General features: G+C 40.8%; 2 protein-coding genes across 2 annotated transcripts in view; one reads left to right on the top strand and one right to left on the bottom strand.

Annotated features, from left to right (window-relative positions):
- Window positions 1-2,198: 2,198 nt before the first annotated feature.
- Window positions 2,199-13,380, bottom strand: LOC117941746 (flotillin-2). The gene is made up of 11 exons (XM_034866770.1): window positions 13,145-13,380; window positions 11,802-11,883; window positions 10,481-10,571; window positions 9,601-9,724; window positions 8,331-8,449; window positions 6,822-6,935; window positions 6,605-6,724; window positions 5,006-5,220; window positions 3,929-4,112; window positions 3,086-3,235; window positions 2,199-2,419 (listed from the first exon to the last, which is right to left on the bottom strand). Exons 1-11 carry the CDS (start codon window positions 13,191-13,193, stop codon window positions 2,381-2,383), a joined length of 1,287 nt encoding a protein of 428 aa, XP_034722661.1. The 5' UTR covers window positions 13,194-13,380; the 3' UTR covers window positions 2,199-2,380.
- Window positions 13,381-15,335: 1,955 nt separating this feature from the next.
- Window positions 15,336-23,269, top strand: part of LOC117942384 (rhomboid-related protein 4-like) — an 8,320-nt gene continuing 386 nt past the window's right edge. The window contains exons 1-9 of the mRNA XM_034867812.1: window positions 15,336-15,358; window positions 16,587-16,742; window positions 18,753-19,044; window positions 20,669-20,801; window positions 20,910-20,998; window positions 21,212-21,268; window positions 21,692-21,847; window positions 21,925-21,971; window positions 23,069-23,248. Coding sequence (XP_034723703.1) covers window positions 16,599-16,742; window positions 18,753-19,044; window positions 20,669-20,801; window positions 20,910-20,998; window positions 21,212-21,268; window positions 21,692-21,847; window positions 21,925-21,971; window positions 23,069-23,248 — 1,098 coding nt within the window. The 5' untranslated portion in view covers window positions 15,336-15,358; window positions 16,587-16,598. The remainder of the gene's footprint in view (window positions 15,359-16,586; window positions 16,743-18,752; window positions 19,045-20,668; window positions 20,802-20,909; window positions 20,999-21,211; window positions 21,269-21,691; window positions 21,848-21,924; window positions 21,972-23,068; window positions 23,249-23,269) is intronic.

Below are 23,269 nucleotides of genomic sequence, written 5' to 3'. Positions count from 1 at the left end.
AAACAAATCAATATGTTCACAGTATCTGTCGAGTCACAATATTAGCAATGAATGAATGATACATAACATAAATGGCCTGTGGAGGAGGATGAGCCCACCAAAATAAACCCATATATTAATAGTTTTTACAGTCCACTCGGACGTAAAACCACCACTGGGTTCGTCCCCTGCTTCAGATACAAAGTCCAAACTGAACACTAGTTAGTCGCTAGTTTGGGTTTAGTGAAGGTGAGAGCAGCGCTTTACGGTATGTTGTTGTTTTTTAGGGAGACAATTTTAAGATGTGTCCAGGGACAACAGATGAAAAGATAGCCTTTCGGCTAATTCTGGTGCATTTACAGCACTGTTGATTAATGTACACTGTCCCTGTCAAATAAATTAATAAAATAAAATATTGAAGGGAGACGAGACGTTCTTCTGGAAGTTAGCGTCCAAGTCGATGAATACATTTCATAGGATGTACGCCCAATAATATACTGTAACTACTCTAAATCCTTTTATTAAAAAACCTCAGATGCTTTTTACCGATGTACTGAACTTAAAAGGATAATGGAGTTGTATAAACTACGTCTCCATGGTCGGTGTTAGCGACAATGTTGCCGTGGACGCGGCTAAATGTAGTTTAGACACCTTTTAAAATCTAAGTGTACGCTTTATTAAGAATATTATCACAGCTTCACCTTGATGTGGACAGCCCATTACGACGGGACTCTGAAGCTGTCGTCTCTGCTCCCTTCAAGGTCATTTTACCTCGTAGGACACGGGAGTTGTTGGGCTACCGCTGCCTCCATCGGTTAGTTAGTGTTACTGTGTGACTTTGGGGTTCGAAAAGTACGAGTTTGGATTCAGGTGAGTCACACAATAACACAAGCTAACTAACCGATGGAGGCAGCAGCAGACCAGCAACTCCCCTGGTTTTAAAGGCAAAATGACTGATTTTGTCAAAGGAGTCTGATGGCTTTTTATTTCTTTTTATTTTATTTTTATTTTTATTTTTAAGGTGTCTAAAGTCCATTTAGCTGCTGAACCATCAACAGCAGGACATAGCTCAGCTTCAGTGTGTTAAACACACCGGCCATGGAGACGTAGCTCACACAACCACACGTCAAAACATCTGAACTACTTCACATTTGGTGCCCCCCCCCAAAAAAAACATTGAACATTTACAAACCGCAATATCACAGATTTAAAACAGTCAAAACCTTGTTTGATAAGTTAAAGCGCTGCGCTAAAAGGTCTTTCTACTATTTTTATGTCACAGTTATTAAAAATAAAAAATAAAATCAATGCAAACGTGCAAAACATTGCTCAGAAAGTGTGTTTGTGTGTGAAGAGTTTGGTTTGACACAGCCTGTCGAACGTGACTTGGCATCTACGGGTATTTGTAGTATTAAATTATACATCATCAGATAAACTGTACAGTATCCCAAGTGCTTCTGATGGCAACACAAACTAAAACACAACCTATTCTATTTGGCATCGCTGTTCAGCCTTTCATTAGAATCTATTCCCATGAAGCCCCCCCCCCCCCCCCTCTCCCCAATATAATCATAACATATAACCAATATAAACATAACTCACACAACTCCAAGCCAGTCATTTCTACAGTTGGCCTGTTATTCTTTGTTTCTATTCTCTCTCTTTTTTAACACACTTAACGTTTTTTTACAATCTTAATCAAGGCTGAAACTACTAAGTTTTCCACTAAATATTAAAGGAACACATTACAAGCTAACTATATCAGCACAAGATCAGATTTTGCTTCCCGTTTTCCCGCCAGCATGTAAATAATCATGTGTTTCATGCCTGATATCAACAGTGTGTTGAGAATTAGGGGAACAGACCAACTTTGCACAATGAGAGGAGCTTCTTTTAGGATTTTTGAGCACCTGTTGCATTGTAAGAATCAATCAGGGACGCAAAATAAAACACGTGGAACACGTAGAATACAAAGAAAGCTCTACGAGAAAAGACTATTATCATCTAGGGAATGCAGATGTGTAACAATAAATAAAGAGGTAGATAAAACAACAAAGGCCTGCAATAGAGGGAATGTAAAAAGTGAGTGCAGAGGCCTCGTGGTCTGAAAAAGCAGGACCCTCAACATATAAATACAGAAGATTAGGTGTTTTCATGACTCTAACCTGGATAAAAACAACAAGATGTTCCCATGTTAACACAAAACAAAAGTAAACATCTTTGAACGAGCAGCAGTGCATGCAGATATTCTGGCCCTGTGTAAAGTAAGGCACCAGAGGTTTCCAAAAATTCACTTGGTTTACAGTATAGACGTATAAAACAACAAAAGTCTTCAAGTGTATGAAAGGCAGTCTGTCAGAGTGCATACGAGAGACGCTGGAGTCGGGTGGAGGAGGCGGGTTCACGCTTGAGCACCGGTCATCTTCTGCAGCAACGGCATCTGTCGACAGAAGACGGGTTATTCAACCTGCCTTTAAAACCCTGAACCAAACGGTGTCTTCATGACCTACTTTATAATTGTTTCTCCTCCAGTCACTGTTCTTTTTTTAGGGTTTTCCCCCGAAAGCTCAACTGGCCGCTACATACAACGACCTGAACGCGATCCGAGGCAAAACTGTGACGTTGTGGAATTGGTAACGCCTTGAAAGGTCGGTAGCAACTAGGTCAAAGTTGAAATAATTTGGACTTTGAGTGCAGAACTGAGCGCTCTTCGCACCGCTTTTACCGTGGATCACGCGTAGGCGCCTTTAGGCTCGGACTAGAAACAAATAACAAAAAAACCTGCAATCTAAAGCAGAGGATGCATAAAAACAGGGAGCTTCTATTCGACATCTTTATTGTTTATGTCGCACAATCGGCTGCCTCGGACTGAACTGTCATTGATAAACTACAGACTCAACTACAGACCCCCCCCCCCAATGCTCTAAGTGTCAGCACTGTGTAGACCGTAGTCTCTTTTCATTTAGAAAGTTCATCTCGCTGTTCTTGTAGTCGATTTAGTAACAATCAAGTTTTTTTGTTGTTTTTTTTGTCTTATTCACCACGTGTGGATTAGGAGAGTTGTTACTAGCATTGTTGTTGTTGTTGTTGTTATTGTTGTGCTTACCTTTGACAAATCCACTCCCGTGAGAGCATTGACAGACACAGGAAGCTCAGCCAGAAGACGGTTGACCTCGCTGGTCAGGCGGCCGCCCTCCCCGCTGAGCATGACGATCTCATTGGTCTTGGCTAATGGAGCAGCCACCTTGGAAGTAATCTACAAAGACACAAGAGAGTTTACTGTGAGGACATAAAAAATATAACAAAAACACACACATTGAGTTATCATTTGGACTTTAGATGAAGCAACCGCGGTGATCCCGACTACAGACTGAGAGCTGTTATTATCCGTTAATTTCTCCATGGTTTCATGTTCCATTGCCTGGAAAAATGGATCCTGTGTTGAATTTGGGTTTGAGCTTCGAACACTGCCACTATTAAAAGTTGGGTGACAGCTTTCTGAGGGGATTAAACAAACAAGATGTAACAAGATTTTAAAAGGTGTTGCTGGGCAGATTTAGGAGATTAATACACAGCCATGCTAGCAGTTTTCCCTGCGTGTCCAGCCTTTTGCTAAGCTAACTGTATTGCAGCGGTATCTTCATATTTAACAGACAGATATGAGAGTGGTATCGATCTTCTCACTACCGCTTGGCAAGCAAGTGGTGGAACGTACGGTGTGTTTACAACTCTAGTGATTGGAGAATATTTCAATTCATGTACAGAAAAACTCAGTATATTAATTATTATATTAATACTTGGTGCGTTAACCATGCACGGGACGTAACACTGGCTCATGCTTGTTGTAAAAAGTTTCAAGCTCTTTCAAACCATCAAACCAGTGTTTTAGAGAAGCTGGAGGTGCATTGTGGGCCTTTTAAGACTTTTGGAGAAGCATCCTATGTTTTACCTTAGGCAGGGCCTCGAGGACCAGCGCGGTCTTAGCTGCCTCTCCGTACTGCTGGTAGGCCTCCGCCTTCAGTCTCATCTTCTCTGCCTCCGCCTTGCCCACGGCTTCGATGGAGCAAGCCTCCGCCTCGCCTATCTTCCGGATCTTTTCTGCCTGAGCCTGGGCTATCAGCACCGTCTTCGTCCTGATGCGGGGGGGAAACACACAAGATAAATTAACTGATATCTGATTCATCCATTTAACACGTCTCATAACTTGTTAGCTAAGGTGGTGGTGGTAGTGGTGAAGGGGGGGGGCTTACAATCTGAGCCTGTCAGTCAGTCATCAGGGCACAGAAACCCCTGTTGTGTCTTCATTAATATCACATTGCAGCTAACGCGGTCTGTGTGGAGTTTTGAAAAACTGTAACCAACTTCGAAACCACTTTATCGTCACTGCCATGACAATTGGCGTGACAGTTTTTGACAACGTAGTCTAGGCGGCAGGCGTGTGTTGCTTAGGCGGCCGCCTTAGCTGCAAAGACTAATCAATACGTTGTCAACTATTAAACAAATTGCCATCTACTTTAATAATTGATTTAAGCAGTTTGAGTCAGCATTTAAGATTTAAGCAGCATTAAAAAAAATGCTCTGATTCCAGATTGTCAAATGTTATATAGTTTCTTCTTCTCTCCTCTGTGACAGTAACCTGAATATCTTTGTCTTGTGGACAAATACAAGACATTTTTAGGACTTCTTCTCTGGGTTTAGGGAAACACTGATCCACATCGTTCACCATTTATGGATATTTTATAGACAAGCTGCAGCCCTCGATAATGCTACTGGAGTGTTTTGCATTTTGACATTAAATCTATACTAGATGTTTCAGATCTCCATTCTAATTAACTCGCTAATTCCTCGCTTTTTAAGTCAACTACCGGCTGCTGTAGCAACAGGAGTGTGGACTTGTGTTGTCAAAGTGTTAGATCTCTGTGATCGTACAGTTTCTTCCGATTGGTGATAATGGTTAAAAAGAAAAAAGCTCTCTTGAATCTGTCTGAATGCCCCTCTGACCGCTGGCTTCTCCCTCCTCACTCACTTCTGCCCCTCAGCCAGCTGCTGCATCTTGTAGGCCTCGGCCTCCGCGGGCCTCTTGACGGTGGCGATGAGCTCCTTGTCCGTCCGCTCTATCTCCTTCTCCTCAATGGTGATCTGCTTCTTCCTCTGCACCACTTCGATCTCGATCTCCTCCAGGCAGATCTTCTGCTGCTCCTTGGCGGCCTGCAGCTCGTACGCCAGCTGGGCCTCCGCTTTCTGAAAACATCAGCGCATAAGACGGTCAACTGCAGTGTTGTGCACTTCTGAATTGACCTCATTTTATTAGCATCAGATGTTGCTGCTTTAAGGCGATGTTCACGCTTGGTGTCTCTTTTTTTTAAGCTCCCAACATTTGTTTTACAGTCCTGTGGGGTAAACGGCGCCGCCAACGTTTTTCAGCAGCTCAAAAGCTTTTTTAATGAAGTTAAAAACCTTTTCTGAAAAAAATGCCCTATGTCAAGCGCTTTTTTTTTTGGACAGCTGACCAGATAAGCAGCAAAGCGAGACCTGTCGGTTCCACAACAACAAGAAAAACTAGAGAAGGTAGATAAAGTTGTGCTAGTGTCGGAGCACGGGGAATCATATACTTTTAATTTATTTTTTATTATTTGTTTGTGTGTATGTATATGTATGTGCACGTACAGTGTGTATGTATGAATATGTGTGTAAGTAATTGTGTGTGTATGTATGTATGTATTTACTATATGTATATTTTATCCATCTTTCTCAAACTGTCTTTATTAACTTAACTGTTTATTGTCTAATATTTATTGGTTGGAATGGGAAGGATATGGGGGATTTTGGTGTGATGGAGAGCTTTTGTTTTTGTTTGTCAGTATGTGTGTATTTTTGGGATGTATGCTTTTTTGTTTTTTTTTATGTCCCCTCAAGTTGTTTTAACTGTTTTGTCTAATTGGGAATGTACTGTATTTTATTATTTTCTTCCCTTTTAAGGACTTCCTTCAAAACGAGATGTCACATCTCAAGGGACTATTCCTGATAAAGGATTTCTTTCTTTCATATGACGGGACCGGGTGCACGCTGTTCATGGAACTCGCTGTTTTATCTAACGTTAAAGCAGCACCGCTCCCTCTCTCTGGTCATTCTCTAGCTCTCTTTACCGCTGTGGTCTGCACTCCACATATGGATACTGTAACATAGCTGTTATAACAACTAAAGATACAAGCTGGGCAATATATTGATATAAGTTGATATTGTGATATGAGACTAAATATCATCTTAGATGTTGGATATTGTAATATGACGTATGTGTTGTCTTTTCCAGACTGTTCTATTGTTTACCTTTACCCACTTATTCATTATATCCACGTTACTGATGATTTATCACAAATCTCATGTAAATATTTTGTGAAAGCACCAGTAGTCCGCCCTACATATCCTCCTGATATCATTATCAAGTTATCGGGTCAAAAACATTGTAATATTTGATTTTCACCATTATCGCCCAGCTCTACGCTCTCGGCTGCTTTTTTTTAGCTCTTTTAAAACTCTGCCTCTACTTTTTTTTCTTTTTAAACTACAAAAGTGCCTGTGATCATGCCCCCTCACAGTTAGTCAGGTTTAAACTTCAGGTGCCCACCTTAGTGTTGACTTCCTGATTGAAATTAGCTTTCTGCAGCTCCAGTTCTCGTTTGGAATCGGCCATCTTGGTGTCAGCCTGGAATTTGACGTGCATCATCTCCTTCTTACACTCTGCTTCCTATAACACGATGAAGAAGTAAAGCTGTGTTCAATTGTTGTTTTTGTCCACACAGAATCCACTTCACAGCGTCTCCCACACACTAGGACCTGCTTACCCGTATCCCAGCATCCCTCTCTGCCTCAGCCACGCCGATGTCTGCGTCCCTCTGGACAGCTGCAGTCTGGGTCTTGCCAAGGGAGCTCAGGTAATCCAGTTTATCGTACACATCCTGCAAGCACACACAAACAGGTCAACCTGGGAGCCTCCTGCAAACACTAAAGCCACAGGAGACTGTCTGTCTGTCTGTCTGTCTGTCTGTCTGCACAGAATGAGAAAATATGTGACAAAGTTGTTCAATATCGTGATAACGAAATTACTTGCGGCATAAAGTGTACTCAGTTCTGCATTTCTGCTGCTTTCAGAATACTTCTAAAGTACAACAAATTGCTTGTTGAATTCAAAACAAATGAAAGGCAACCATTTCCAACGTCCTGTAATTGTACAAATTGAACATTGAATTTAAAAAGGTATGATAAAAAAATTGAAAAACATTGGTAGAAAACTGCGATATGTCACAGCCTTTCATAATGTGTTTATTGTGCCAGTTGTTATTGCAATGACACAATAATAAAAAAAAATCTGTGTGTGTGTGTGTGTGTGTGTGTGTGTGAGACATAGACAACCAGCTAATGTCTTGAAGCCTCCACTGATGAGCTAACTGGGGAAACGGACTCTGGGCTTTCAGAGCCGCTGTGTCTGCTCCACCCTTCAATTAGTTCTCATCAACAGCAGTCAACTCTGCAGGGGGGGGGGGGTCTCCCGCCAGCAGAGATGACGTCTCTAATGAGCAGCAGCCTCCGCGGTAGATGAAACACATTCGATAGATTAAAAACCGGATGGCTGCTGACTCATGTTGGTGTGGCTTCTACAGAACTGCTCGGCCTATAAACACACACGGCATTTCCCAAATGTCGGCTCTTAACGGTGGTTCATGTGTCAGACCGATATGGAAACAGCAGAGCGCTCACAATCCCAGACTAAAGGTTTGTGTGAGAGCATTATTGGGAAACATATTCCCTTCCGATGAAGCGTAAGCAGATACAAAATAACATTGCGATTGGTTGTGCAGCACTGATGATAAAGTTAGGAGAGGTATTAAAGTGTATCGGTCCACAGCTCAGCTACAGTTACTACGGGCGTGTCGTATCAACAATGTTGTAGTAAATGTTTTCATAGCTGCTAGAGTCTGCTGGCTTTCCTCGTTATCAGTCATGTAAAACGCTGCCGTCTCTCCCGCCTAATGTTACATAAACAAAACCTACTTCATGACATCGACTAGCTAAATGTTGACAATGGAAATCGTTAGCACTACAGCTAGCACTACACAGACATGGGGTGCTTTACATTCTGCTAATTGTGCCGCGTAGGAGACCAGGAGTGAGGAGGGAAGGTTTCTTTCTCGTCGTGAGACTGCATGTTTATTGCTATGTGCTGTTTTCTTTTCGTATCGGAGTCAAAGTCCATGCTGAACTGTATTATTTTGACTTTTCTGCTCAGTAGCAACGTTAGCATTTTCTTCCAGTATTCCGGTTTTGCTGTCCGAGCGACGTCATCGTGGACCCACCTTAATGGTAAAGCTGAGGATCTCGATGCCCATCCTTCCCACGTCGGGCGCTGCTACCTCCCTCACCAGTTTAGCAAACTGGTCTCTGTCCTGATAGATCTGCTCTACAGTCAAGGTACCTGTAAAAGAGAGACAACGTCAATATCTCCGTCCCACAGGTCCGTCCCACAGGTCCGTCCCACATGTCCGTCCCACATGTCCATTCCATGCGTACCTCTCAATTCAAAATTCCACTTTTTACCAACTGGCAGCCTTTTTATGTTTTCTCAATATCTCTTTGGATTGGTAAAAACGAGGACAGCAGGTTATTTTTATTTTTTTACCCTTTAACATACAATCCTTCAACTAAAGAGATCAAAATGACCATTCTGACAACATGCATGACAAATACTGCACTGCTGCCAGAAATCAATCTGGAGTTGAGACAATGATGTTTGACATGTTTTCAAAACGTTTCTGTGTCAGAAAATGTGGGTTTCTTTCAACCGCACTGACAAAAAAAATAACATCACGTGGATTATCCATAAAATAAGTGATCGATTCACTACTTTTCATTGAATTTGGGTGTTTTTACTCAATTGGATAGCATATCAGGGGCGGGATGATACAAGAACATTTAAAAAATTGACAAAATGTCTTTTAAAAAAAACTGTTTTTTTTAAAGTGGAGTGGAAAGAAGAAAAATACCAAACAGAACCCAGACAAAAACATTGGAAAAAGTGACAAAAAACAGATTTATTGACAATGAAAATAATTGTTAGTTGCGGTTCAGGTGGAATAATCCAAACTATGACTCTGTTTAGAAAGGGTTTTAAGACATGCCTCAGTCTATCAGGCGTCTTCAGCTGACCCCGTCTTCGTTTCTGCCTACGTTGCTTCCGCTAGAAGGTCAAAGAGCCCGGCCAGTTATTACGCAAACACGCATTGGACGATCACGCAACACTTCATCCAACTCGCTGTTAGATCCTTGTCAGGGACGCATAAGAATGCATTTACACTACAGAAGATACGTGGTCCAATGCATCTCCAACCATCCCAGCAAGTGGTCTGAGTGATGGGATCACAATGTGGGCAAGCGTTCACTAAAACAGAAAACCACATCCTGCATCGATGACATATTTTCCTGTTACGCATCAGGGCGCTTTGGCGTTTCCGCACAAAACATATGTGGTCAAATTGTAATCATTTAAACTTGTATTTAACGCTGTCAACTCATTTTAAAACTTGTAAACAGGGTCAAAGGTTGGTCAAATTAAATCAAAGTCCATACCTAGAATGGAGCGCAGATGTCCCTCCAAAGTCTGCAGAACCACAGCTTTGATTTCCATGACTGATTTACCCAGGAACTGCTCACAAGCTACGGCCAGTAAGTCGTGCTCCGTCATCACTTTCACCTGAAGAAGACAGAGTGAGGTCAGCACACCTGCTGACGGACCAAAACCCTTAACATCTTGTTGCTGTATGTGAGTTATCTGCTCCCTCAAAATACCCCTAAAGCTGAGTCAAACCGTTGTTTAGTAATGTTACACATCCGGCAAGTCTTGGTTTTGAGGCATTTCATTTAATCTAATAGAACCATTTCCAGCTGTGATATGCTGAGTAATATTGAGAAGGTTTGTGATGCAGCCTTTGTAGCCATTTGAAGGTAAAGAAGAAGAAAAAAGCAACAAGACGGGTGTTAATTGTGTAGGTGGAGTCTGGCCGTCAGCTATATAAGATAAACAAGGAATATGGGAACAAGGGTTGGGTTTTTATTTATGTTTTTATACTAGTTCTGATACATTGGCTGACTTATTGGTCCCAATAGCAATTGTTTTGATTCCTTAATGTTAAAAATGCATTTCATAAAAGAAATTTAGTTAAGAGAAGCCAAAGTTCTCATATGTTTAATGCTCTCTCAACACAAACAACACAACAACTTTTGACAAAATAAAACTTATTCTTTGCAAAAAGTTACTTAGATCAGGAACTATCTGCTTAGAGAACATGTAAACAAGACAAAGATTGCAGCTTTCTTTACTTGTATTTCTTCAGCGCTAGAGAAACATTTCCATAAGAATAAAATGAGGTTCAATGTGCAGACCTAGTGATATCAGAGGAAGTCAGTAAACTAGACCTGGTCCATGTGTGTGTCTGGGATGTGGTCTTACCTGAGCCACGCCTGTGACAGTGATGGCGACCCCCTCGGCTGTCTCCACGTCCTCACATCGGGGCTGCAGGGTCATGATCTCCAGGGTTATCCTACAGCGAGGAAACAAACGTGCCATCAAGATTGGAATATTAAGTGATGAGAGCGAGCTTTCTTGGCTCTGTTTGATGGAGTAGCTGAAGACCGGAAATGGGGGGGCGGGGGGGACTTAAAGGCATCAAAGGGCCGCAAGTTGGACTCAAACCCAGCCCACTGCGGTAAGGACTGAGACTTATTATACTGGGCGCACGTTCCTCCAGGGGAGCTACCATGGCGCCCTGGTTTCAGTTTTTTTTTAAGGTTTTAGTTTTTAAATCCTTGTTACTGCTTGTTTTAGTTTACTATAATAACCCTGGTGTAAATGTGTATGCTGAAATAGATTTTTGTACCTGTTAACAGTAGAAACAACACTGTGTAATCAACAGAAATGGTAGAACAGCTTTCTCTCTACTTGCCTTCAGATTGAGTGCAGATAATGGGACTGGCTCCCCTGAGGAAATAAGACCGCAAAAGCCCATTTCAGCTGTGGTCTGTATTAAAAACCTTTGACCGTTTTCTTCAAATAAGATTGGACAGAGGGGTTGAAAGTGCTCCTATTATGCTATTTGGCTTTTTACCTTTCATTTTTGTGTTGTATATATTTTTTCTGCACGTTATAGGTTTACAAAGTAAAATAGGTCAAAGTCCCCCCCCCCCCCCCCCCCCCCCCCGAAGGGACTTACCATCTCCAACAGAAAACACTGATCACAACCTGCTCCAAATGGCGCCCTTGTAGCCCTTTCCTTCAGAGTCAAGCGTGCGCCACTTTGTAACACACCTTATAATGCTCGCCTAGCTGTTAACGTGACATGCCCTCATACTCTGCTTCTGACTGGCTAGTAGTCCTTACCTAGGTACTGTCAGGGCCCTCATCCTCTGCTTCTGACTGGCTAGTAGTCCTTACCTAGGTACTGTGTGACTCCCAACAAAGAGGGAACAGAAGTAAGATGTCTCACTCTGTAGCTAAAACAGAGAGCTCAACACACAGGGTGAAAAGAGGAGTTGCAGAAATGTGCAGTACAATAAAAAAATGTTTTGTTTTTTATTTAAACATATTCTGATACAACCTCTAAATACATTAATGAATCTGAAAATGAGCATAATATGAGCACTTTAAATAGTATAATCCACTTATCTGTGAGTAGAAGTTGCTGGTACAGAAACATTTTAAGACGCTACAAAAAGACCATCTCCATGCGCATAACAGAACATAAATGGACATTATGTTTTAATGGTTAATTCACCTCTGGGTGTCCGAGATGAGACACCAAGCCCAGGCCCAGCCTCCCACAGCGTAGGTCTTTGTATCAGGACCACAACAACCACCTGAGGGAAGAGCAACAGTTGCATTAAGACAACGCAACTTGGATACATTTTCAGTAACAATACCACAGTTACTTCAATTAAAACTGTGTGCTGTACCTTATTGAACGTGGATTCAAGACTTTTAATTTAGGGATAATTAGTTTTAAAACTCTACTCAAATTGGTGGCAATACAGAGATAAAACTTGGACATAACACATCACAGATGAGCAAATTAAATTTTTTTATTTTTTGTATTTTGGTATCTTTCCACACAGCTTTAACATCTGTGACTATATTGCCTATCGCCACAAATTTTGTGTGTGTGTGTGTGTGTGTGTGTGTGTGTGTGTGTGTGTGTGTGTGTGTGTGTGTGTGTGTGTGTGTGTGTGTGTGTGTGTGTGTGTTAATCCTAGATTATTTATACTAACAGTCTATGGTCCCAATGTTTGTTTGTTTTTTTTCTCTGAAATCTGAAATTAAAGTTAAACTAAATGTTCATTATTTCAGTGAACAGTGACCACATATTTTTGTTTGGTTGTTGTGATTTTTGCGTCTTCCTGTTAGTATTGTCAGTTTTATGGTCACTGAGCATGAACTTCATTCAGATCTCTACTTTCTGTCTGACAGTACAGAGATGGTCTGCTAATTCATAATCTCGTTTTAGAGCGGTGTGATTATATTCAGATTTTAGTTTCTGCTTTCAAATGCTGCAGAATAATTTACATTGTGTTGTATTTTGGTGGACATTGATTGCTGTAGAGTGTGGTGAGGCTGGTCAGAGCATAGACATATATACATATATAACTATATATGTGTATATGTCTATGGGTCGGAGTGTATGAGACAATTAGCTCATTATTACCTGTTAATAACGTTAACGTAGCGTCGCTGCCGAATGCTAACGACGTTAGCATAACGGTTATAAGTAAAGCTAGCGAAACCGTTATTGACGTTACTAACACTGATTTACCTCGGTGGCTTTATGCGGTAACGTTAGCAACCGGGTTAATATTTCTGCATTAAAAGACATTTAATGTACTCTTGTTTTACTAACAAGAGTAGATTAAATGTTTGTTTGCCAGCTAAGTGAGCTTAGAAATGACAGCTAGCTTAGCCTCGTTAGCTAAGTGATCTTAGAAATGACAGCTAGCTTAGCTTCGTTAGCTAAGTGATCTTAGAAATGACAGCTAGCTTAGCTTCGTTAGCTAAGTGATCTTAGAAATGACAGCTAGCTTAGCCTCGTTAGCTAGCTCAGTCGGAAGGGGGGACCGGACCACCTACCGGAGACCACCAGAGCCTCGTTCGGCCCCACGGTTAAACAGCTCCCCATGTTGACTCGAGACGGCGAACAGCGGGATCCTTTACTGAGGGGATGATCTGAATGTTATCCGTGTTTTAATCCAAATCTGAACGGTGTGCAAGAGTCTCCGCGTCCCCCGCAAGACGATGGCAACAACGCAGCCCCCGCCCCACCTAACGACACCCAGGAGTGACGTCACACTTGTCAACACCAGAGACCGTGGTCCAGTGAGGATAAATAGACCCTGGAAGTCATTATAATCAGAAACTGTCTCTATATGATGAGGTACTTTCTCCAAACAAGGACTTAGGATCTCTAAATTATGTTTTTTTTTTTACACAATGAGTAAGTATCTCTAAATAAGGAGTTAGTATGTCTAAATAAGGAGTTAGGATCTCTAAATAAGAGTTAAAATAAGGAGTTAGGATCTCTAAATAAGGAGTTAGTATGTCTAAATAAGGAGTTAGGATCTCTAAATAAGGAGTTAGGATCTCTAAATAAGGAGTTAGGATCTCTAAATAAGGAGTTAGTATCTTTAAATTAGAGTTAGAAATAAGGAGTTAGGATCTCAAAACAAGGAGTTATGATCTCTAAATGAGTACCTCTAAATTATGTAATTTTTTTTACATAATGAGTTAGTATATTAAAATAAGGAGATAGTATCTCTAAATGATGTATTTTCTCAAAAGGAGTTATTATCTCTAAATAAGGACTTAGTATCTCTAATGAGATACTAAAGGTAGTTTTTCTGAATGACTTTGTATCTCTAAATGACGTAGTTTATCTGAATAATGAGTTAGTCATCTATAAATGACTTAGTTTCTCTAAATAATTTAGTAAGCTGTCTATAAATAATGAACTTAAGCTACTAAATTATTTCGAGATACCATCTATAAATAATGACTCAGTATCTATGAATTACTTTATCTAAATAATGAGATCTTAAAATAATTAGAAAAACTCAAAATAATGACAATCTCTAAATAATGACTTAGTATAGTTTGAGAAGTTCTCAATATTTTGAAGATACTATCTCAGACTAATGGTGTGTGTGTGTGTGTGTGTGTGTGTGTGTGTGTGTGTGTGTGTGTGTGTGTGTGTGTGTGTGTGTGTGTGTGTGTGTGTGTGTGTGTGTGTGTGTGTGTGTGTGTGTGTGCGCGCGCGCGCGTGTGGCATGAAATGGGAAAAACTTTTCTATATACAAGTACCCTTGCCCTAAAATCTAAGCTACAGTAGTCAAGTACATTTACTTGCCTTACATTCCCCCACTGCTGATCTTACATGTAAGATGTACATGTAATGTATTAAAATAATCTACATTTCAAACCGTCTAATGCATTAGACGGTTTGAAATGAAGATTATTTTAACAAAGCGGACTAATGTAAATGGTGCATAAATGATTAAAAGAACCTGCGAATGGAGAGCATGCTGTGCAGTGGTGGAAGAAGTATTCAGATCCTTTACATAAGTAAAAATACTACGACCACACTGTTAAAGAGAACTACTCCGTTACAAGTAAAAGTCCTGCATTGAAAATGTTGCTTAAGTAAAATGATGTATCAGAAAAATGTACTTGGGCTGTTTAAAATAAAAGTACTGCAGTAGTTTTTATATCTTAAATAGTCCATTTATTAATTATCTAATCATTTCTGATGGACTTGTAGGCCGTTAAATGGCTAGTTTAATTTATAATAAAACATCTTTTATCCACTAAATCTTTTATAAACTAAATGTGTTGTGTTCAAACATCTTAATGGGTTGAATGAGTGGGAATGTATGTGTTTTTGTTCTGTTTTAAAAAGCCAGAAACCTGCTATCCTTTTGTTATTCCTATTACAGCCTGTAATCATTTATGAGGTTTGAGCAATAAACATATTTTGGGACAAAAACACATCTTAATGTGTTAAGCAACAGAGCTGTCAGATGTATATAGCGGAGTAAAAAGTACAATATTATAAGTAGAAAGTGGCAAGTACCTCAGATTTGTACGTAAATACACTACTTGAGTACATGTACTCGGCTCCATTCCAGCACTGGTCCTGTGAGTCCTGCAGGGCTTTGTGAGGATCAGGTTTAAGTTTCGTTTCTGCTTCTCCCCGGTGGATCCGGTCTGGAGACAGATCCCCGGTGGATCCGGTCTGCAGACCCCTGGTGGATCCGGTCTGGATGCGCGCTGAACGTTGGCGGACGCAGTGTGAGTACCGCATGTTAAATTAATCCCGATGGATTCTTATTTATAATAATTTTAATCCCTCATTTCCGGCTGCTTTTGGAGCCCTTTGATAGTCAGAGCTGAGTTTCTCCACCGTGTCTGGACCAGCTGCCTCTATCCAAAGATGGAGGAAGAGGAGTAAACATGTCCGAATGGGCGTTTATTTTGACAACTAGGTTAGTTTTTATAAAATGCCTTTCATGAACTATGCTACATCTTTAATATAGTACTGAGAAACACGCAGATATATAGATATAGATTTATATTCGTGTGTGTGTGTGTGTGTGTGTGTGTGTGTGTGTGATAGCAGAGGTGGAAAATAACAAAATACATAGGCTACTCACGTTACTGTATTGTGTAGGCTATATATTACGTTTTGTGCACTACAAATCCCATAAAACAACGAAAAGAAGAAAAAACAACTACAGCAGCTATCTGCCGTCTGATGCATTCTGGGATAGCAAAATGTGTCCCCTAACGTGATTTCGGTTTTAATTTAATTTAGTTTAACATGGCTTTTCAATTAACCACTTTTTTCACCTGTCTACCATGAGCAATTCGCAGAAACTGCACTCTGAGTGCGTGCGCGTTCCCGCGGCCAGGGGAGACAAATCCTGGCGGGGATACGTACATTGGCACGACACCTGTCTTCTGTATCTGTATCAGCGATGCCAGCGCTCCACACACACACACACACACACACACACACACAGCTGAGCCAAGATGTGTGCGTTAACACGCAGAGAGCAATACTTCAGGCCACTCATCCACGCGCGCTGTTCCACACACACGCAGCTCTACTCGGCAAATGGCGAATTTTTACCAACAAGCTAAAACAAAATCTCAGAGCCAGTTAAAGAGCCAGTTATCATTAGGGAGTTCCCATTAGCTATAGATTTACACTATAGATACTGTTAACTATAGATTTATACTATAGATGCTGTTAACTATAGATTTATACTATAGATGCTGTTAGCTATAGATTTATACTATAGATGCTGTTAGCTATAGATTTATACTATAGATACACTGTTAGTTAGACACATATGCTGCAGTAGATAGATACTACAGATCGATCAATAGATACTGTTGAAGGATAATAGATGCTGTTAGATACACAGGCTACTGTTGATAGATAGATTTAATAAAAAATTGACCAGATCATTGCATTAAGACCACATCCTCACGCCGGGCCGTTGGACCCCCCCAGGTGGTTTTCAGTATGCAGAGGAGTTTCCAGCTGGGCCTGCTAATCCTGGTGGTCCAGTTGTTCCACGAGGGTCTGGGAAACATCCCAGCAGTCACGCTGGCGGTCCTGGGGTTCAACGTGTACCTTTACGTGTTCCCTGCTGCTCCGCCGATAAAGGTCAGTAGCACATTAGGAATATCTCTTAAACTCCGCCTTCGACAAACTCAACAATTCAACTTCTTCTCAGGGAAGCAAGACTTGTCGTTTTTACGGCATTCAATTTTAATTAACAACTTCGGTTTGTAGTTTGTTATTAATACAAAATGTAACTCAGCTAATAAACCCCAGACTATTTTATGATGGGATCACACCAGCCATCGGCCAGTCTCCAGCCGGTGGCGCCGGCAGCCATGTTCCTACATGCACTGCACTGTGTGCACGTTGTTTTCTGTGAGACATCGAATCTAATGACAACAGGAGCAGAAGCTCTGTTCTCTGCTCTGTTCACAGTAATATTCTCAATACTTATACGTTATTTCACCAGCAACCCATCCACTATTAATTACAGTGTTCATTTTTATGACTCGTTCCGTATATAAACTGGTTATTGAACGCTGAGTATCTGAACCCAAGGACGGAGCAATAGCATGTTGTGTGAATCATGTGTGTTAACATGGACAAGACTATCACAATAAAACAGGAAACAGAACATAGACAATACCAAAAATAACAAAATCACAGGACATGACCGAAAACCAGGCAAAATGCTGATGAAATTATCAAAAATATAGACTAAAACATGTAATCTCAGTAGCGCTGTCCCTCAGTTACGCTGGGAAATAGGTGAAATTCATCAGACAAGGGCGGGAAAACTAAGGCAGGAAGTAAAATAAACAAGACGGCACAGAAAACAAGACTATCACAGTAAAACAGGAAACAAGACCCAAATATAACAAAGTCACAAGACATGTCAGAAAACCAGGCTAAGAAAATAAGACAGGAAAACAGACTACCACAATAAGACAGGAAACAGACTACCACAATAAGACAGGAAACAGACTACCACAATAAGACAGGAAAACAGACTACCACAATAAGACAGGAAAACAGACTACCACAATAAGACAGGAAAACAGACTACCACAATAAGACAGGAAACAGACTACCACAATAACACAGGAAAAAAGACTACCACAATAACACAGGAAAACAGACTACCACAATAAGACAGGAAAACAGACTACCACAATAAGACAGGAAAAAAGACTACCACAATAACACAGGAAAACAGACTACCACAATAAGACAGGAAAACAGACAACCACAATAAGACAGGAAAACAGACTACCACAATAAGACAGGAAAACAGAACAGGAAAACAGACTACCACAACAAGACAGGAAAACAGACTACCACAATAAGACAGGAAAACAGACTACCACAATAAGACAGGAAAACAGAACAGGAAAACAGACTACCACAATATGACAGGAAAACAGACTACCACAATAAGAAAGGAAAACACACTACCACAATAAGACAGGAAAACATACTACCACAATAAGAAAGGAAAACAGACTACCACAATAAGACAGGAAAACAGACTACCACAATAAGACAGGAACAGACTACCACAATAAGACAGTAAAACAAACTACCACAATAAGACAGGAAAACATACTACCACAATAAGACAGGAAAACAGACTACCACAGTAAGAAAGGAAAACAGACTACCACAATAGGACAGGAAAACAGACTACCACAATAAGAAAGGAAAACAGACTACCACAATAAGACAGGAAAAAAGACTACAACAATAAGAAAGGAAAACAGACTACCACAATAAGAAAGGAAAACAGACTACCACAATAAGAAAGGAAAACAGACTACCACAATAAGAAAGGAAAACAGACTACCACAATGAGACAGGAAAAAAGACTACAACAAAAAGACAGGAAAACAGACTACCACAACCACAATAAGACAGGAAAACAGACTACCACAATAAGACAGGAAAACAGACTACCACAATAAGACAGGGAAACATACTACCACAATAAGACAGGAAAAGAGACTACCACAATAAGACAAAACACCCAAACCACAACACATCTCAGAAAGACCTTCGTTCTACCCTGATGACAGTAAAACATTGTTATTCCTTCGTTCTCCATCCTCTCCTCAGGCCTGCGTGAGCCTCCAACGTGTGTACTGGGACAAGGACTGGGGTCGCCTCTTCCTGTCCCCGCTGCACCATATGGACGACTGGCACCTCTACTTCAACATGGTGTCCTTCATCTGGAAAGGCATGAGGCTGGAGGGCCGTCTGGGTGCAGCCTGGTTCCTCTATCTGCTGTCGGTCTTCTTCCTGCTCTACGGGCCCGTCTACCTGCTGCTGCAGGCGGCGCTGACCAAACTCGTTGAGGACTCCAACTCGTTAGAGGCGTTCAGAGACGAGTGTGCTGTCGGCTTCTCGGGTAAGAACAGTTTCAAGTCTCAAATCTTCAAAGATTAAAAAAATAAATAAATGCACCAAAATAACAAGCCACAACTCTGATAATTGGTGAATTTTCTAGTGACTTTTTGAAGCAAAAATGCCTAAAATGATCACTAAAAATCACTTACAGGCGCACGGAGTTCCTGCATGGTCACATCTGGACGTTGTGTGTAAAATCCCCAAAAAACGGAGCAAGCTCGCCCCCCATGTTTCCCTAACTGTCATTGTCCCTGCCCAATGTAAGGCGAGTGCAGATTTGAGTCCAAAAGTACTATAGACTTATATTTCATGTTGAACCCCACTAGTGGAACTGCAACCAAATCCAGCACGATGGGGCTAAATAGGGAGAGTAAAGGCTTTCCGTGGAAAGGATTTGCTAACTGTCACTAACCCCTACCCCAATTATCTTGATTGGCTGGAGTGGTTTGTTGTATTTTGGGTCCTATTGTCACGGCCCGATGTGAGTCACGTGCAAATGTGAGTCGCGCATGCTCAGATTTAAACGGTTTACGACAAAACGTGTCATACTGAAATTTGTGAAATCTAGGAAATAAGAAACTTTCCTCGTTACAAACAATAACATAAGATGGGAATCATTTTAGAAACTTTTTAGCTATCTATGGTTGTTTGGTTGCTTACGTTAGCTCAAAACGCCATTCATCTGACAGCATTTGTAGTGTTTGATGCTAACTTGTAGCCAGCAGTGAACCATCTTTGTTAAGTAGGTCTATTTTGACTGTGTTGACATTACAGAAGTCTCCCGTTAGCATCGTGTATGCTACTCGACGCATGCACTCGACTCACATCTGGCAGTGACACCTATCCTGTGCCTCTAGTGTTGGTTTGACCTTTACGACCCCTGTGTTGTCTCCCGAGACCGGGCTTTTTCTCCCTGTATTCAGGGGGCAGGCGGCGAGCGGATCAACAAAAAACGAAATTGCGCTGAAACCATGGAGGAACTCGTAATACCCTTTAACTTCTACGATGTGAATGCTGGTTTTCTTTGTCTCCCATCATGGCAAAGGGAATCTTTTGGAGTTCCACAGTGTTGGTGGAACAACACAAGACATTAAAATAGGTCAACTGGTGCTTTGTGATGTGCATGTTTCACTTAAAGACCAACATTTTACACACCTTTAATAAAATGTGATATTTAAACCATAGATCTATTAATCCTTTAAGTCATATGCAGACTATAATCATAAACAATCGTTAGTTGCAGCTGTAAAAACAAAAAAGGGTTTGACTTGAAAAAAATTGAGAAAATATGAATTTGGACCTGTAATTTTAAACATGTCGGAGCTAAATTATTTTTCATGTAATTAAAACGTTCTGATTTCCGAAACCTGCTTGGGTGACATAGAACGTATGCTGTGTCTTCTAACCATCCTCCTGAAATCCATCCCTGAGTCTTATACCACACAACATTATTATCCGTTGATTTAATTTGGCGTTCTCGGGCAGCTCGGCTCAAAAAAAAAAGACAAGTACACACAAAGTTGGACAACAACTACACAGTTAGTAAAAAAGAGGAAAACACATCAACAGCCGAGACAAAGACACATGTTTTATGATACATCCTTGGATGCTCCCTCTGTTTCTAGGTGTGCTGTTTGCTCTGAAGGTGGTCAGCAACCATTACAACCCTGGTGGTGTGACCTACGTCTTGCATATCCGTGTGTCCAACCGCTTCGCTAGCTGGGCGGAGCTACTGCTGATCTATCTCATTGCTCCCGGGTGAGATACTCTACCAACTACAGAGCAACGTGAACCACTCCAGAGTGTACCACAAGATGTGTACTGGTTGTAGTGTTGTTGTTATTTTTCTCCACTGCTCTCCTTCAGGACTTCTCTGGTTGGCCACCTGGCCGGGATCCTGGTGGGTCTGCTCTACACCTGGGGACCACTGAAGACCATCATGAAGAAGTGTGCAGGTCTGAGTGTTGCTTTTATTAAATACAGATGTTTGTTGGCGGAGTTTCTTCATCCTGCAACCTGTTAACTGTGTGTGTGTGTGTGTGTGTGTGTGTGTGTGTGTGTGTGTGTGTGTGTGTGTGTGTGTGTGTGTGTGTGTGTGTGTGTGTGTGTGTGTGTGTGTGTGTGTGTGTGTGTGTGTGTGTGTGTGTGTGTGTGTGTGTGTCCATCAGAGTTTGTATCTTCAGATTTAAATGCTCCACGGCCAAGTGTATTCTTCAGCTCCTCAGGTATGTGAGAAAACACACTTTAATGAGAATAGTGTATACTTAAATAATTTATTAAAGGGATACCGACTTACTTTGACCACTTTGAGTAATTTAAATCCACCGAGGGCAAAACCATGCAATGCTGTCAGAAATGTTTAGATCCAACACATGACAGATGGAGAGGAGAGGATTTATTACATGCTTGGATAGCAGCTGGATATGATCTGGAAATAAATAATGTAATAAATCTGTAAAAAAATCTGTTTCTGTAAACGTGCAAATAATCCTCCAGAGAGGTTTCTATCCTAATAACTAGGTGTGTGTGTGTAAAAGTTACTCCCTCAAAAGAAATGAGAAGCACACAAAGCCATACATTATTGCTTACTGTTGGCTTAATCTGTAAATAATATATCTGTGTGTGTGTGTGTGTGTGTGTGTGTGTAGGCTACAGCGGGACTAGACGAGAACACTCAGAAGATCCCCAGCCTGCAGAAGATCACATTGCCGATGATGCATCTGAATATGCGGAGTCTTTCATCGCAGGGCTGACGGAGGACGAGCAGATAGACATGGCGATCAGAAGAAGCCTGAATGACCGAGGTAAAGAGGGCCCTGCTGCCGGGTGGCTGCTCCGTCTTATAATATCTAATATTCTAATATTGTTTAACTGTGTTTAGGACGAACCAGGCAAAGAGAAACTGAGCGGCCCACTGAGGAGGAGGAGGTGAGTCCTGAGGACCTTTGTTGGAGAAGTTTGAGGAAGTTTAAACAAGACAAGGGTGGGTCGTAAAACAAGGGGCCGTCAAGCAGCGGGGCAGAGTTGGTGTCCTTGGGTCAAAATGGCCCATTTTCCTATATCAATGTTCTTTTTAACTTCCCAATTCCCCCAAAATAACATGACTGATTCTACACAACTCTCTATGGCAAGTACAAATCTCTACTTTCATTAATTTTGAATTTGAATTTTAAGTGTTTTTGAAATAGTATTGAGTAAAAGTTGACATATATTCCAGTCTGTGATTATCCATCAACATCCATTCCTTTAATTTTTGTCTAAATAATTCCCAATTTCTGCTTTTCTAACTCAAACATTAGGTATAATTTCTTATAACTGAGGTTTATTGACCATAAATTTCAAAAATAACTGTAAAACTAAAGTTATTAAGTTAGTGTTACGTAGTGTTGAAAATATCTAAAAAGTGACAAAAATTGAAAGCATCAAGCGTCGCCCATTAAAAAAATAATTCTGATAAATTAATATTTAAAAAATAAAAACGGACTGTCAACCATGTTAAGAGCGTTGGCGTTGCATAGTCTGTCCACCAGAGGACGCTCTACAACGTCCCTGTTGGCAACACTGATATTTTTTTGTTGTTATTGTGTTTTTGTTTAAAGGACTTTAAGTTTCATATCTTAAGTTTGTATTTTTCACACATTTTATTTATCAGAATGTAATATATGTTGATGTTCCTCGAATTTATTATCATTCTTTTAGTGAGAACTCATAAATAACTACAAATAACCAATGTTAGAGAAATCTGTTATGTAACGCGTTTCTGGATTTAAAGACAAAAAATTATATATCAGCAAATCGGATTTTTAAAATTACCCAATATTCTGATCGTTATCGGCTTTAAGAATCCCTTATCGGTCGGGCTCTAGTTTTATGGTTTTTTGGACTTGTGCTGATAATCTCGGAAGTACAACACTATCAAGGAATGAAAGGATTTTGGAAACGCTTGATGTGGGATCTGAACGGCAAAGGCTCAAATAGTAATCTTAAAACCTTTTGTGTTTATGTCTCCACGTGATGATCCCCAGCCTGCAGAAGATCACGGTGCTGATGATGCGTCTGAATATGCGGAGTCTTATGTCGCAGGACTGACGGAGGACGAGCAGATAGACATGTTGATCAGAAGAAGCCTGAGAGACCGAGGTGAGAGAACGAGAACAATTACTGGGCGGAGGCTGCTAAACAAAACCTTTCCATGTGTTGGGATGGTGTGTGTGTGTGTGTGTGTG

Source organism: Etheostoma cragini, chromosome 3 (genome assembly GCF_013103735.1).
Source record: "Etheostoma cragini isolate CJK2018 chromosome 3, CSU_Ecrag_1.0, whole genome shotgun sequence".
In the NCBI taxonomy this organism is placed as follows: Eukaryota; Metazoa; Chordata; class Actinopteri; order Perciformes; family Percidae; genus Etheostoma; species Etheostoma cragini.
This window is presented reverse-complemented; position numbering and strand designations above follow the sequence as displayed.